The 15,754-nt window shown below is 54.5% G+C and overlaps 6 protein-coding genes across 6 annotated transcripts; 3 read left to right on the plus strand and 3 right to left on the minus strand.

The window, feature by feature from the left end:
• Nucleotides 1-75: 75 nt before the first annotated feature.
• PpBr36_08784 (uncharacterized protein) lies at nt 76-7,446 on the plus strand (the record flags this gene model as incomplete). Its single annotated transcript, XM_029895909.1, has 9 exons — nt 76-109; nt 300-400; nt 841-1,438; nt 2,881-5,065; nt 5,139-5,302; nt 5,377-5,633; nt 5,693-5,832; nt 5,883-6,580; nt 6,644-7,446. 9 exons carry the CDS (start codon nt 76-78, stop codon nt 7,444-7,446), a joined length of 4,980 nt encoding a protein of 1,659 aa, XP_029746681.1.
• On the minus strand, nt 1,935-2,337 carry PpBr36_08785 (uncharacterized protein; the record flags this gene model as incomplete). The annotated part of the gene is made up of 2 exons (XM_029895910.1): nt 1,935-2,171; nt 2,263-2,337. The coding sequence occupies 2 exons, from the start codon at nt 2,335-2,337 to the stop codon at nt 1,935-1,937; spliced, it is 312 nt and encodes a 103-aa protein (XP_029746680.1).
• A 257-nt stretch (nt 7,447-7,703) lies between the features above and the next one.
• PpBr36_08786 (uncharacterized protein) lies at nt 7,704-9,058 on the minus strand (the record flags this gene model as incomplete). Its single annotated transcript, XM_029895911.1, has 3 exons — nt 8,901-9,058; nt 8,690-8,821; nt 7,704-8,522 (listed from the first exon to the last, which is right to left on the minus strand). Exons 1-3 carry the CDS (start codon nt 9,027-9,029, stop codon nt 7,704-7,706), a joined length of 1,080 nt encoding a protein of 359 aa, XP_029746683.1. The 5' UTR covers nt 9,030-9,058.
• Nucleotides 9,059-9,489: 431 nt separating this feature from the next.
• PpBr36_08787 (uncharacterized protein) lies at nt 9,490-11,337 on the plus strand (the record flags this gene model as incomplete). Its single annotated transcript, XM_029895912.1, has 1 exon — nt 9,490-11,337. The coding sequence occupies one exon, from the start codon at nt 9,490-9,492 to the stop codon at nt 11,335-11,337; it is 1,848 nt and encodes a 615-aa protein (XP_029746682.1).
• A 643-nt stretch (nt 11,338-11,980) lies between these two features.
• Nucleotides 11,981-14,509, plus strand: PpBr36_08788 (uncharacterized protein; the record flags this gene model as incomplete). Its single annotated transcript, XM_029895913.1, has 1 exon — nt 11,981-14,509. One exon carries the CDS (start codon nt 11,981-11,983, stop codon nt 14,507-14,509), a length of 2,529 nt encoding a protein of 842 aa, XP_029746674.1.
• Nucleotides 14,510-14,736: 227 nt separating this feature from the next.
• Nucleotides 14,737-15,683, minus strand: PpBr36_08789 (uncharacterized protein; the record flags this gene model as incomplete). Its single annotated transcript, XM_029895914.1, has 2 exons — nt 14,737-15,394; nt 15,499-15,683. The coding sequence occupies 2 exons, from the start codon at nt 15,681-15,683 to the stop codon at nt 14,737-14,739; spliced, it is 843 nt and encodes a 280-aa protein (XP_029746673.1).
• Nucleotides 15,684-15,754: the final 71 nt, after the last annotated feature.

The raw sequence follows: 15,754 nt of genomic DNA on the forward strand, positions 1-15,754 counted from the left end.
AACGCTGCACCCTGCAATCATAAAAAAAAATTGTTTTATTTTTTTCTGGATAAGTCCTATCCACAAAAGAGAGAGATGTCAATCCCACTGACGCGACTGGGCGACAGAGGTAAGCAAAAACAAAAAAAGCAACCACAAACCCGAACCTGAACATCGCACCACGCACGTGCGGAGGAAAGTTCACTGGTTTTATCTACCTTGCCCACCTGCTCTGCGCAAAACCCTATTTAATCTCGACATCTCAGATCGCATTCGCTAACTCGAGAGGACCGTGATTCTCCCTCGCCCTTGGTGTTCAGCCTTCAGTCATAGCGAAAACAATGATGTAGAAGCCGAATATGACCGACTGAGGGACTTGGCTCGACAGGAGGCACGGAAACGCGGTGAATGTTTCGAAAGGGTGAGTGAGTTCATGTACCTAACCTATATTTGATGTGGGGCCGGCAAAAGCCAGTTAAACAACATGTTGTTTTCCGGGTATCGGCTCCGTGTCCGGCTCCGGCTCAAACTCCTATTTGAAATCCCCTGTCAAGTTTGACCTTTGCTTTGTGACGACCCCTTCATCTTTTTTGCGGTCAGGGTTTTTGTCCGTTCTGATCTCACCTGATGCTTGCTTGCTTGCTTGCTTCAACACACTTTGGACTCCACCAAAAGTCCAGAACCAAGAAATTTATCTCGAATCCCCCCTTGTTTTCCTGTCTCTTCTCAACTCCTCGATCCCTAGCCAAGGCCATGTCCAGCCCTGGACCAAAGTTACCGAAAGGGCGACTGTTACAAACGATTGCCTGTTAGTACAACCTGCTATCGAACCATGTCTGACTCCACACACCGCGTTCTTAGTCCCGCCAAGCGTACGAAAATGGCGACGGCGCCGAAGCCAAGCGCCTCTCCAACGAGGGCAAGAAGCACGGCGCCAACATGGAGCGCTATAACAAGCAGGCTTCGGAGTACATATTCCGGGAGAACAACAACCCGGAGCGCGTGGCCGAGGACACCATCGACCTGCACGGCCAGTTCGTCGAGGAGGCCGAGGACATACTCGAGGCCCGCATCCGCGACGCCCAGGCCAGGGGCCAGAGGCACCTGCACGTAATCGTCGGCAAAGGTAACCACAGTGCCGGCGGCGTGCAAAAGATCAAGCCCCGCGTCGAGCAGGTTTGTCGGGAGCTGGGGCTCGACTATGCAACCGAAGCCAACGACGGCCGCATCTACGTCGACTTGACCGGAGCCAAGGTCGGGGCGCCGCCGCCGCTGCCGCCGCAGCCTGGTGGTGGGTACGGTGGTGGTGGTCACGGGCCCAGTCACGGAGGCCATCAGCCTCATCACGACGCTGGCTACGGCCAGGCTCACCATGGGGGCGGCCAGCATCAACAACGCCCACCGCAACAGCAGCAACAGCAGCAACATCAGCAACAGCAGCAAGACGACGATCTCATTGGTATGTTGCTCAAGAAAATACCTTGCTGTGTGGTCATGTAATGGAATCCATTGGATGCATTGCGTAGCGTCAGTCTGTTCAAAGGAGCTCCCCTTTGGGCCTGGAATATGATGCAGATATACGATGAGGGAGATCTTGTCTCTTCGTAAATCCGGAGGCACGTGCTATAGAACAGAAAGTTGGATATAATGTCGTAATTTAAAGAGAAAGGAGAATTGATGACCGATCTATGGCTTGCTCTATCCCAATCGTCAATACTCTCGACGGTGTACACTGTTCTGACAAGGCCCCCTGCGTGACCCTCTGCTGCCTTTTCCCTCGTTCATTCGTTCCCAAAGGCAGAGCGCTCGCTGTCTTTGGGACAGCCTAGTGGCACAATGCGCCCATCCACAATTTCTGTTCCTTTATCAATCGCGAGCCTCGAAGAACAAGATGCTGTGTTCTCCAGTCGATCACATAATCGACCAGTTGTCCCCGTCGTTAAACACCCAATATTTCATGCCTGCCTGCGGATTTCCCTGGCCGTCTGCTTGAGGTTGTAGTTGCACTCCTCGTATGCCCGGCCGGCACCGAAGCCGGCGCCGACAAAGGCGGGCCAGGCCCTGCGCTTAAAGACAAGGACCGAGAAGACGACGCCGAAGCCAAGGCCGAGTGTTGACTTGATCAGGAGGTTCGAGAGGCAGTGGTCCCACTGTTTAAACCCATTCGGTTCGCGCGCGGTGGCGTCAGTGATCTGGGACTACGTAGTCAAGCCCAAGGGAGCCGTAGGTGGACTCGAAAGCTTTCAGGGGGAGAGAGATGGAAGTGGCGAAGGGCCTTTTTACCTTCTCGTTCAGAAGTGATTCGCTGACCGGGCGCGCGAAGGCGGGCGAACGCGTAGGAGGAGCTGTCTCGGACATTGTTTGTTTGGATTTGGGACTGCACGTTCTGGGAGGATGGGTTTTGTTCGGTTCGATCAGTCAGGTTGAGCTCAATTGAGCTGGCCCAGGGCTTCTGCGAGTTGACATTGACTTACCTCGAGCGAATTGGTCGGTCGGAAGCTGTGGTTGAGAGTGCAGAGGGGGGGAATTGGAATGGTGGTGACGTTTTTGCGGGTGATTCCGATTCCTTACCGTGAGCTTCCTTACCCGACGACCGATGGGGATCCACATGGAAGTGGAAGCTTCGAAAATACCTGGCGCGCTGTGGTCCTTTGGAAGGCGGTGAAAAAGTTCACGCGCCGACTTTCTTTACTATGGGCAGAATCTTTGAAGACTTACTTCCCACCCCCGCTGGTAAACATTTTTGGAAAGACATTTATATCGTTGCCTATTTGCCTCGTTACCCATCTAATGTTCATAAAACAAGGGATTTGATTGTTTCTGCTGGGTTTGCCTGGCAAATCTGCAGAGCCTGTGGCTGGCACTGTCACTTTCTACTTGAAAATAAAAACTCGCCATCAGTACAAGTTACAGGGGTAATGGAGGGCGCACAACTCCCCAAGCTCACCACCTCCCTCAATCAGGGTACGGTCGAGGAAGTTCCTCAAAAGCTCAAAGAGCTCTGGAATATCCTGACAACATCAGAACCTGACAGCACACATGCCTCTGAAAAATTTATACTGAGATGGCTGCTCAAGTCCATGGCTGGGTCTTCTACGGACGCCGAGACAATCCGGCGATACCCGTTGACATGGACCTTGATGGGCTGTCTTTTCAGCCGCATACCGCTTTTTTCTCTGGCAAAGGCTCTCGCGGATCGGAGGTTCATGGCTATCCTTCAGCAGACCTTGAAGAATATTTCAAGTTCTGACTTGCAGGAACCAGACGGCGATGTCGAGATGCAGGATGCGCCAAGCTCTATCAAAAAGTCTCTGAAGAGGAAGAGATCTCAGGAGATCGCGTTTGACCTGAGTGTTCTGAAAGCACCTTTGTCGCGACTGCAATCTACCGAACAGGTCTTTGCAGCCTTGAAAGTGCTCATATCTAGGATCTCAACAGATGCCAACGACAAGGCTAATGATCGGATGGGAGCAGAGCACATCCGATCTCTGTTTGGTTGTGCTACCAAAGATGCTCTTCAAATGATGTCGGCATCTTTGGATGTTTGCAAGCTTGCCATTGCCGAGGAAACTTCCGAATGCTTGGAAGGTCAAGAATCCTGGATTAACACGTTGGCTTCAATATGGGAGCTGCACATGCGAAGTGGTAGCGATGCCCGTGACTTCGCTCTACATATGGCCGGACCCAGCTGTTTGGTGCTCAGGAACCTGGTTAAGATGGACGGTTCTTCTTCCTCTACATTCAATAGGGGTGTTGCTAAGGCTTGGGAGAGAGACCTGCAAGGCCTGATAACCAAGAACCTCGTCCTTCCCGCTAGGTCCGAGTTTTTTGTCAAGAAGGGAACTGGAATCATGTCTGCCCCCACCAATCACCGAAGCGACCTCTCCGCCCTTTGCCCTGTTCTATTTCAACTGGTTCTACAGGCGCCGCAACCTATTGGAGGTACCAGTATGAAGAAAGATAACGAAGAGTGGATCGACGCTGTCTTTTCTGTACTTGAGGAGCGCATGAAGACGCTGGCGACTGAGCAGAGGAATTCTATAATGCAAGAACTTCTCGCGTCAGCTCTCGACCAAAACTCCTCCCCAAAGACTTCAACATTGCTGAATGTCTGCAAGGAATATGCTCTTGGTGACGACAAGGTAGACTGGGCTATCGTGTCTTCTGTTGCGCAATGTGATCCTGATGTCTTCCTTACCTCTGAAGATGGAAGGAGCTTGTTGGACACGATTCTCAACGAGGCACCAACCGGAGCTGTTGACGACAAAGATACCTACGAGGCCCTCTGCTCCACGATGTTATCTCTTGCAAGTGGCTTTGTGAGAGCTCGAGACCTTTCTAAATTTGTCAAGAAGTGGTTCGAGCGCTTGACGAATTGCTCCATCCGCAAGAGTATGAAAACCACCGAAGGAATATTTTGGCTCGACTCTCGAATTTCTCAGGCGGTATCGAGCTATATCCAGGAGGCATTGACCACCAAACAACTGGCCGATCTCATCAACGATCTCAGCCAATCGAACGATACCCCGGCGGAAGCAGCTCGCGCAGTTGTCTTTGATGCCATCTGTCAGGGCATTACCATTGACGACTTTTGGGAGGCCGTTGGCACCAGTCTATTTGAAAGTGTGTGGGCTTCGCCGACCAACTTCAAGGCCTCCGAAGTGTCTTCTGCACAGCGAAGGATAGCAGCCAAGGCCTTCACCTGGGACGTTGCCAATGATCCTTGGGAGATGACAGGTACTTTCCTACGGTCTAGCCTCGATCAGCCGAAGCTGAAAACCCCTGCTACCTTTGAGGCTTTTCGAAGCGCTATTGCAGCGTGGAACTCCCGTTATGCTGGTGAAGTTGTCTTGCCTCAGGAGAAGTCCTTGTTGAGCCCCGATGGGGTGATTTCAGGGTTTATGCAAGTTCTTAACGAAAAGCTATTAACCGAGGAGCTCAGCTTTGATGACGCCATTTTGCGGCTTCGCCTGGAGAGCGACAACCTCAGGAAGGAATCGGATGTTTTCAGCTTACTGCCCTTGGGAAAGGTGTCAGTGACTACTTATCTCGCATGGATTTTGTTCTATTTCCCGAAACTGCTACAGTAAGTCTTGATAAGCATACAAAACATTAAACCCCCAATGACTTCCGCTGAATAAGTGCTAAACCCATATAAGAATGCTGCAGTCGACCAATGGCTTAGCCGACTTTGTCAAGGCGGTTATAGCGTTCCTCGGTCGATCGAGCGGGACAACTGCTTCGCCATCAAGGCCAGCCTTTGATGCGTTTGCTAAAGCTTTGACTGAATCATTCGCAGATATCCCAGGTGGTTGTCTATCAAGTAAGTTCTGCACCTCAAATAAAGCTGCTCCTTTTGCGACACTAGGAGAAGCAGCGCGTTGACGTTTATTCCAGCAACCTTTGTGGGCCCAGTCATAGAAATCTTGAAATCTCCAGACTCGTTTGGTCAACCAACCAAGCCAGGGGTGGCTGCAGCGAGATTAGTGACCAGTCTCAGCAGTGAACGACTCCAGCGTGGTGACAGAGAACGGTTGATGGAAACTGTTTACACCCTCGCAAGATCTCAGACTTCTGCTGATTTTGATGGGCTTTCTTGGGAGTCTCTTCTGGGGCTCATGGTGCAGTTGATGGCAAAACCTACCTTCTACGCGGTAAGTATTTACATCTTTCTTCACTAGGTGACGTGGTTCGCGCTGACCATTTTGTTTAGGAAATGAGCATTCAAGGACTTCTGGAAATCGGAAAGCTTCTCAAAAAGAGAATCCGGATGGATAAGGCAGAGCTGTTCCAGGAATCGCGGACAGCGGTAGCGTTCAAGCTATACGGAGAATTGGCATATCTGACTTTTAGGTAAGTGACGCTTATTCCTAGTGTAACAGCATTCGCTAATATGGGCGTAGACAAATGTCCGTTTCTGCTGGAGCCAGAGAGACAAACTTCATTAAAGAAGTCTGGCCAGCAATTTCCAAGGCACTCAGGAAGAAAGGCCGCGACACTGACATAGTCCCATTGACATTACTTACCGCCTTTGTGGTCGCCATTCAACAATCTCCCGTTCAGGACCAGCTCTCACAAGAGATTGGCTCATTGGAGGAGTCAAAGGTAGAACTGTCCCGGTTGGCAATTCTTGCGATGGAGGAGCACTTCAAGGGCTCCAAGAAGGCTGTTGAGTTGGATCTGGAAACTCTGATAAAACTTCGAGCCGCCTTTATGGCCGCAGAAGTCAGTTGGAGCTCCAGTAATCAAGACGCAATAGCAGCAATGCGCGAGCAAATCATTGCGGCTACTTCCGAAATCCGGAAAGCCGATGTTGAGATCGGCACCCTGACCACCTCTTTCATCGCAGGCCGACTGGGGCAGGGGCAACATGGCTCTGTCGATGAGGGGGGATCTTGGAGTGCAGGAGACTCGGGCAAGAATGACCGCTCGAAGCTTGACATCAAGTCCATCATTAAGAGTGTGGACATGACAATTCCAGACGGCGATGATGCCGCAAAAGCAGCTTTCATCCGAGACCTGGTGTCACATCTGCAGAATGACAGTAACAGAGCCATAAATCTTCTCACCGCTAGACGTGTGATTAAGGCCGGCATAGAAGGTGCGTTTTCTGCTAGGAGCTTCATTTTGCACAGTATTGTGGCTAACTTGCGAGGCTTCCCAGTATCATCTGCCACCGATGAATCGGCCGTAGTGCTCAGCATGGTTCAGAACACGCTCACACAACTACTTGTCAGCGCTGGCTCAGTCAATGAGTTTGTTGACGGAGCTCGAACAATTTACCAATTACTTGAAACGAAGTTGGCCTCAGTCACACAGTGGAACGTGGAGCACACCTTGAGCAGCATTGCTGTCGTCTGTTCGGATAACGCTATTAACGCGGATGTGATCCGTTCTTCGCCCAAGATGTATGAGTGGCTTTGTCTCATGATGGAAGTGGTTCTGAAAAGACACCGCCGCCGTCTCGAAGGTCACCTCCATCTTCTCATCACCGTGCTTCAGGCGCTCCTCACTTGCCTGATACTGAACCCATATGATACCACACAGGGGAGCTGGGCATCTGGACCGGTGTCGGGCAGGAAGTATGAAAGCTTTCCGTACTGGGAGAGGCATGCCAAGATATACGGTCGCCTGCTTACGTTGGTATGCGAACCGAGCGCCGCTTCGGTGATGCGCACCCACCAGCACGGGACCAGCGCTCCTCTAGACTCGGCAACGGACGCGGCCAAACGCTCGGCGGGCCAGTACATGTACTTGGTGCTGATGCACTTTATCAAACTGCAGCTAGAGAGCGATGTACCTCATGCGGTACGGGAGGCTTTGGTGCCGGGTATCAATTCGATTCTGGACGTCACGCCACCTGATATGCGCAAGGTCATGGCCGATGCGATGGATGCTAGCGGCAGGGCGATTTTCAAGGATATTTACGAGAAATACCGGAGGTTTGGCAAGTGGAGGGGCGCTTAAGGCGTTGGAGTTGTACATGGTAAGACACATTACAAGTAGAGCCCTCGCTAGTGAATGCCCAGCAGTCACGTCTACGACCATGTTCAACCTGCTCTTGATGAGACTGCGCGCTCTGTTCATATTGTTTTTTTATTATTATATATGGCATCAAAAAAAAAGAGTCAAGAGTTCAAAACACATAAAATCTATTTCACAAAAGCATTATTGTGTAAATATTATGTCAGGTGAGATGAGCAACATAGTTGTGTTGCCACAGATTAGCCAGTCACAGAACTCTCCTTGACTTGATTATCTGGTCTTCCGTGCTTCTTGGCATGAGAGACAAGGGCACTGCGCATATCCCAAAGGGCAAAGATCCAGATAATCTGGGCGACCCAGGCGCCCAAGATATCGACAAGCCAGTTATTCCTCCAAGAACTTCCAATCATGGACCAGCGCAAGGCCTCACCCAGCCAGTTGACAGTGACGAGATAGTTGCCGCGCTCCAGGCCCCTGATGGATGCCTCTGCGACCTCATCGGGCGACTGCACTGGGTCGTCCTTCTCGAGCACCTTTGTGACGGGATGCTTGATCTCCTGCTCCCTCTCGAACGCGGCGCTGGTGATGGTGCCGGGCAGCACAACGTGGACCTTGACGGGGTGGTCCGGGTACAGCAGGACCTCCTGGCTGAGGGCGTCGGCGAGGCAGCGCAGGGCGGCCTTGGACGGTGCGTACAGGCCGTAGCCCGCGATGCTGGCCATGACGGCGGCCGTCGACGTGAAGATGAGGTGGCGCGGCTCGGCGCCTGGGCCCGGGGCCGGACTCGACGGGTCGTACCACGCCCGCAGCACCGCGTGCGCCAGCTCCGCCGTGCCCCAGTAGTTGACGTCCATAGCCTGGCGCGAGATGCGCATGGCGTCCGAGGTGTCGGCGAACAAGCTCGGGTGCGCGATCCCGGCTACCGTCCAGACGATGTCTGGAGGTTGCCCGCCGTTCCATGCCGTTGCGGCTTCCAGGAGCTTGATGGCGTAGCCGGGCTGGCCTACGTCGGCGGATATGTGGTGGAACCTTTGCTTCTTGGGGGATTTTGCTGCGGACTATATTGGAGAGTTGAAGTGGTTTGGTGTTAGTCAGGCACGGTGGTGGGAGGGGGAAATAAATGAACACAATAATTGCACTTGAAAGTAGTCTCGAATAAAATGTCACGGAATCACAGGAGCTATAAAAAAAAAAAAAAAAAAAAAAAAAAAAAAACCTAGCGTACTTTCACTGCTGCGATAGTCTCCTCCAGCTTCTGGACATTTCGTGCCACTATAATCAAATTGGCACCCTTCGCCGCCAGCTTGATGGCCACGCTTCTGCCCATGCCATCTGAGCCGCCAGTGAGCAGGATAGTCTGAACAAGGACAATAGTAGTCAGCACTTTGTTTATGTGGTTCGGCGCCAGTCTAAATTCGTAAACCGAGACTACATACCTTGCCCTCAACGGGCATGTTATTCTTTGCCCCAAACATTCCCATTGCGCTTACTAGAGCGATTGCGCCCAACAAACCAAGTGCAGTTAATTTGACGCTTGATTCGCTGGGAATGAGGTTAGACTCCATCGAGTGATTCGTGCCAATGGCAACAAAATCTGCACAAAAAGGTTCAGATCTCGGACTTTATCCTCTAGCATCAAGTCCCAAACAACTTCCATTTAAAGAGTGTGCTTCAGTTTCTCGGCTTCATTCCTTCTTTCAGGCTTTCATCCAACGGCCCGATATCATCACAGGCAGGCAGCAGGCCAAGGGGGCAAAGGGGGAATTTTAACCCCTGTTCCGTGCATCTTAATGTCAGTGGGAAACTGGATGGCATGTGTGGGTGGGGCAACACCTGCGCTACCGCACCTCGAGCGCTGCAAGCCGATAACGATAACAAAAAATTATTAGCTTGAAGCATCAGCAACCCACCTTGGGTCTTGGGATAAATTTCCAACTACACCTGAACACGGTGATTGTGCCTGCCCGACAACGCGCGTATTTTCTACTTGAATTCTCCTATCGCAGCCGGTTCAAAACTTTCATCATGGGCAAGAAGCGCAAGGCATCCCGGCAGACTGAGCCTTCGGGCCCGCGAGAGGTTGATCCCTCCGACGCTCGCCTGATGGTCAACTCGTACGAAGATCTCGCCGATTCCGAAGAGGAGTATTTCATCAACCGCGACAAGATCCTGCTCGAAGAGGGACCCAGCTCGAAGCGCCGAAAGGCCGACAAAGAGGAGGAGATGCTCGAGTCTTCAGACGAGGAGGTTCTGGATTACGGCGACTCGGAGGACGACGAAAGTGACGATGAGCTCGACGCCCGCAAAAAGAAAAAGGCTGCGGAGGACGAGGACGAGGAGGACGACCAGGGCTACTGGGGCTCCAACAAGAAGGAATACTACGAAGCGGATGCCCTGGAGACCGAGGCAGACGCCCTGGCAGAGGAAGCTGAAGCCAAGAAGCTGCAGCAAAAGAAACTGGCTCGCATGTCCGAGGCAGATTTTATGTTCGACGCCGATGAATGGCTTGGTGAAGGCAAGGATGAAGACGCGGAGGGCGACCAAGCAGTCACAGAGGTTCTCAAGGATGTCGAAATCACCAGCGACATGGGCGATGACGAAGTGTACCGGACACTACAGGCCAGGTACCCCGAGTTCGACGGTCTGGTAGACGAGTTCCAGCAGCTGCAACCACGCTTGGCTGAGTACCAGAAGGCCGCCGAGGGCAAGCCGTCCAAGTCGCTCGAGGTCGTGCAGTACTGGACGCTGGGCTGCTACATAGCCGCCCTGGCGAGCTATATTGCTATCCTCACGTCCCCTGTTAGAGATGGCGACGGCAAGGACTCCGCCAAGACGCTAGATCCAGCGACGCTCCGCGATCACGATGTCATGGCGACCCTGGTCGACTGCCGGGAGGCGTGGGTTCATGTGAAGGCCCTGAAGGCCTCGTCAAAACCGACAAGCCAGGTTGAGGATGTGGAGATGCTGTCAGATTCTGCAGAAGAGCTCGAGGAACCACAGTCGGCAAAGGCCGACAAGGGCCACGGAGCGTCAGCTGTCGAGACACACAGCATGCTCAGGAAGAAGAAGGCTCTGGAAAAGAAGAAGTTGGCCAATGCCAAGAAGCTGGAGGAATCCCTCGCTGATCTTGATGGGCTGCTGGAAAAGCCCAAGAAACGAAGCAAGAAAGACAAGGCGGCGCCGTCCGACATGCGTGACGAAGCTGAAAACTCGGACTTTGGCGACGAGGAGATACTCGACGCGGGGGCAGCGGAACAAAAGGCCGCCCGCAAGAAGACACTTCGGTTTTACACGTCTCAAATCACACAAAAGGCTGACCGTCGTGCCGGAAAGGGCAGGGACGCGGGAGGTGACATGGACATACCGTACCGAGAGCGTCTGCGGGATCGCCAGGCCAGGCTCAATGCCGAAGCCGAGAGGCGCGGACAAAAGAGCTCCAAGCACGGCGAGGATCTGGATTCGGGAGACGACTACGACGACGAGGAGGCGGGCTTGGCCCAGGAGGTCCGCGGAGACGAGGACGAGTACTACGACATGGTGGCGCACGGGGCGCGGCAGAAGAAGGCGGATAAGGCGGCGAGGCAGGAGGCCCTCAAAGCGGCCGGCAAAGGAGACCGCGTGGTGGAGAAGGAGGAGATTGGAGAGGACGGGAAGCGGCAGGTCACGTACCAGATCCTCAAGAACAAGGGGCTCGCGCCCAAGAGGAAGAAGGACTCCCAGAACCCGCGTGTCAAGAAGCGCAAGAAGTTCGAGCAAAGCAAGAAGAAGCTCAAGAGTATGCGGCCTGTGTACAGCGGAGGAGAGGGCAAGGGTGGATACCAAGGAGAACTCAGCGGTATCAAGACTGGCCTGGTCAAGAGTGTCAAGTTATAGAAGGGTGTGGTTGGTTTGTTGTAGTTTTGATACAGGACCAGCTTTTATTTTTATTTTTTTATTTTTTATTTTTCTTTATTCCATTGAAAGCACGTTGGCTTTCGTTCTTTATTTCTCATGAAACCAAACCTCTAAAATGAGTTCTGGTAAAAGATTCTTTTCATATATGGGCGTAAGTATAGGGTAAATGAAGCATCAATAGCTTGATGGTGGTTGCTTTTTTTCGGCGGTAGCCTGGCCTGTCATGGCGTCTGACGGTTGACTGACTTCAACGGTTCGAAAGTTCAGACCTGGAGTCAATTCCCCACTGTGTCCACGCTACAAGGGACTGGTCCCCGCTATCATCAAATCGCAGTTGGAGACGCAACACCCTCAACTTTGACAGCTAAACCGTAGCTCTAATACATGACGATTTCCGGCGTGTTCTTTTCATGTTTGTCTTCTTATTTCTGCATGAATTGATGAATACAAGCATAGACTTTAGTTAATTGAGGCTTCCAGATGCAGCTGCTGCTCGCTGCACACTTAACCTCCACCCTCCGTGACCCTACCCTCTAACTGCCACCTGTCGAGCTTTCGCACCTATTCTCACCTTTCCCGATCAACCGGGGGCCGTCCCCGGCGAGGACAACGCACGCACAAAATGTCGACACTCACGATGGACCTCTCAACAATAACCTCGGCCGAGCAGGTCTTCACTTCTCCGTCCAACACGCTCCCGCAGATCCGAGCGATCCACAAGGCGCTGCACGCGCAGATCGACGACCGCGCCTCGCGCCTGCGCACCCAGGTCGGCACCTCGTACCGCGACCTGCTCGGCACCGCCGACGCCATCGTTCGCATGCGCCGCGACATGGCCGAGGTTCAGGCCGTGCTGGGCCGCATGGGCGGCCGCTGCGGCCGTGCCGTCGTCGGGGCCAAGGCCGAGGGCCTGCAGCGGTTCGTCGGGCTGGGGGAGAACGAGCCGGGCAGAGATGACGACGACGATGACGAAGATGGAGGCAACATTGATGTGGATGCCCTCCTCGGCGCAAAGGGCAGGATGTTGTCGGTCGCGGCCAGGGCCAGGCTGCTGGACGCGTGTGCGCTCGCCGCGAGGCGGGTGCTGAGGACCGGCGAGGCGAAGAGGGGCGACAGGCTGCTCGTCGCCGCCAAGGTGCTGCTGCTGAGCAGGCTGGTGGGCAAGAGCCTGAGCGAGGGCGGCGAGGCCGCCGTCGACCCGCAGGTCAGGGCGTCGATCGACGCGTCGTGGAAGAGTCTGCGTAGGAGGATCGAAAAGGTCCTCGAGGTCGTGGACGAGGACCTGGTCGGCCGCGACGACGTGGTCAAGGCGCTGTGCGCCTACAGCCTCGCCACAAACGCCGGCTGCCGCGAGGTCCTGGGCTTCTTCCTGCGCATCAGAGCCCGCGCCATGACGCTGGCGTTTGCGCTCGACGAGGACGCCGAGCACGAGGGCGACGGCGACCAGAGCTCCAAGGCCGCGCTCACCTGCCTCAGGCTCTTTACCAGGACCATGTTGGATGTGCAGGCTCTGATGCCGACCAAGCTCGTCGAGGCCCTCAAGGGGCTGAAGAAGAAGCCGATTCTAGAGGACGACGCCCTATTGAAGCTCGAGGGGCTCCGGCTGGATCTGTCGGCGAGGTGGTGCGGGGACGAGATCCGGTATTACAAACCATATATCCGCCACGATGACCTCGAGGGCAAGCAAGCCAAGGAGATGCTGACGGGCTGGGCGGAGCGCGGCGGGGAGACGCTCATCAAGGGCCTGGAGAGGACCCTGACGCGGCTGCACGACCTGGGAGCGGTCCTGGAGCTTCGGTCTAGCGTGCTGCAGTGCTGGATCCGCGACGGGGGCCGCATCAGAGGCTACGACCCGGCCGTCATGCTCGACCAACTGAGGACGGCCATCAACACGTACACGCTCGAGATGCTGGCCGGCAAGGTCCACAAGCTGCGGCTCGTGGGCGCCGAGATGTCGGCGACGCTGGACGGCTGGCGCGTTGGCGTGACGGACGAACAGCACGGCCTGTGGGACGACGAGGGCATGGACCTGGACCTATCGGGCGGGGCGGCTCTCTTCACGCAGGACGTCGTGTCCAGGCTCTACGGCCGCAACGACGCCGTCTCCAAGGCGGTAAACTGCTACGAGTCCTGGCATCAGGTCGTTAGAGAGGTCGAAGAGAAGGTCAAGGTGCTACGCAAGCAACGGTGGGACAACGATGCCGACGAAATCGAGGATGAGGAGACAATCGAGCAGAGACAGCAGATCCTCAGCTCGGAAGACCCACAGACGCTACAGGATCAGCTCAGAAAGTCGCTAGAGACGGCATTCAGGGAGCTCGATGAGCAGATAATCGGACTGTGGAAAGCACAACAGGACGGCCAGCACAGGGGCCATGTGGCAATGTACCTCACCCGCGTGCTCCGGGATGTACGAAGTCGCCTGCCTGACGAGGTCGAGACGGCTAAAACGCTGGGGACGTCCCTGATCCCGCAGCTTCACGAGGTTATCGTCAAGACGATAGTGGCTGCCCCGCTGGAAGACTTCACAAAGAAGGCACTGGCCAGGACCAGCGTCGTCGGGCGTAGCCTATGGGAAGGCGATGACCCAGCCCTGCCGAGCATGCCGTCGGCCGGTGTGTTTACGTTCCTGAGGGCGCTGGTTGCGTCTATGGGAGATGCCGGGTTGGACCTGTGGAGTCCCACGGCCGTTGTCGCGCTCAAGTCGTATCTCAAGGGACAGCTAAGGGAGGCATGGCTAGAGGCTTTGAACCGGCACAGTGCCGTTCAAGACAAAGTTGAAGAAGAACAGGGCGCTGAAAGTGTGGACGAGAAGAAGCCCGAGCGGTCCGAGGGTGCAGATGCTGACGAGGAGGGTTCCAAGGAAGACCAAGATAAAGTCGCATCTACAGAAAACGATCAAGCAGAGGACAAGGCGTCTGTTTCGGCGGAACAGCGTAGAGAACTCTTTACGCAATGGCTATACGATGTCATGTTTCTTCAGGGTAGCCTTGGTACAGCCAACGGGCCCTCCGAGGATGAGCTCAAAGACTTGGAGGATGCTATGTACAAGCAGACGGAGCTTAACAATGATGCCGCGCGGAAGCAGATATCTAAATCGGCGCAGGAAAACTGGAAACGGACCAGCCTGCTCTTTGGATTGCTGGCGTGACAGAATAGTACTCGATTTGCCTAGGCCTCTTGATGTGGTACCGACTGTAAGGGTACCGGTATATATATATGTATGTACATGGAGCAGTCTCTGTCTATAGAAAAGAAAGAAGAAGGAAAAAACAAAACATGAAAAAAAGCACCGTGTAAAAGATTTCCCTGATAAAAACGCAAAAAAAAGAAATAAGAGACTGCCAGATTTCATACATGGCTCGTTTCTTTATCTACTCAGAGCTTGTGTCGCTTCTCACCCGAGGCAAGCTTCAAAAACTCGCGCTGCGGCACGCCGCTCATGAACCTCCCCAGCCCGGCAAAGACCTCCCTCGCGTTCTGGGCCTCGAGGACGTCGATCTCGGGCCGGCGGATCAGCTCCTTGATGCCGAGCAGGCTGTCGCCGACGAGGTGGTCGCCCAGTTTGTCGTCAATCTCGGCCAGGACGAGCTCCCTGAAGCGAATGTGGTCGTCGGCGGCGCCCTGGAGCTCGGTGAAGACCTTGTTGACGAAGCCGGTGCGCAGCAGCTCCTGGGCGGGGACGCGGCGGCTCATGAGCAGGGCCTCGTTGGCCTTGCTGACGCCAAGGCGCTGGACCAGGGCGCGCGACGCGCCGCCCTCGGCGACCAGGCCCAGGGACGAGAAGGGCGTGAGCAGAAAGGTCGAGGGCGTGGCGTAGATGAAGTCGGCAAAGGACACGAGCGCGGCCGACAGCCCGACCACGGGCCCGTTGAGCCCCACGACCAGGATCTTGGGGTGCGAGTAGAAGGCCTGCGTGATGTTGAGGTTGTAGGCGACAAACGTCTGCAGCCACTGGCGGCGGCCGCCGTCGGCGATGCCATTGTCGTCCTGGCCGGTGGTGGGAGGGTCGCGGATGGTGGATACATCGGCGCCGCTTTTGTTTTTTTTCTTGTCGTCAGCAAGGATTTGTTTTCTTTTCTTTTTTTTTTCTTTTTTTTTTCGTCAAGGGTTATCATGTGACAGAGAAAAAGTACCTACGCCGAGAAATAACGGCCCTTGGCCGTCAGCAAGGTCACGTAGACCTCGTCGTGGGTAGCCACCTCCCGCAACCTTTCCGACAGCTCATAGTAGCCATGTTGGTCGAGGGCATTGAGCTTGCGCTCGTTGCATATGGTGATGACGGCCACCCGGCCCTTGTATTCGAGGGTTGTGACGCCGGGCATATTTGCAGTGAACCTCGGATTTTACCAGGGCCGACCGCTGTTGAAATTCAATGCTTGCTTCTTGGGCGGTG

The sequence above is a fragment of the Pyricularia pennisetigena genome, chromosome 5, assembly GCF_004337985.1.
Source record: "Pyricularia pennisetigena strain Br36 chromosome 5, whole genome shotgun sequence".
Taxonomy (NCBI): domain Eukaryota; kingdom Fungi; phylum Ascomycota; class Sordariomycetes; order Magnaporthales; family Pyriculariaceae; genus Pyricularia; species Pyricularia pennisetigena.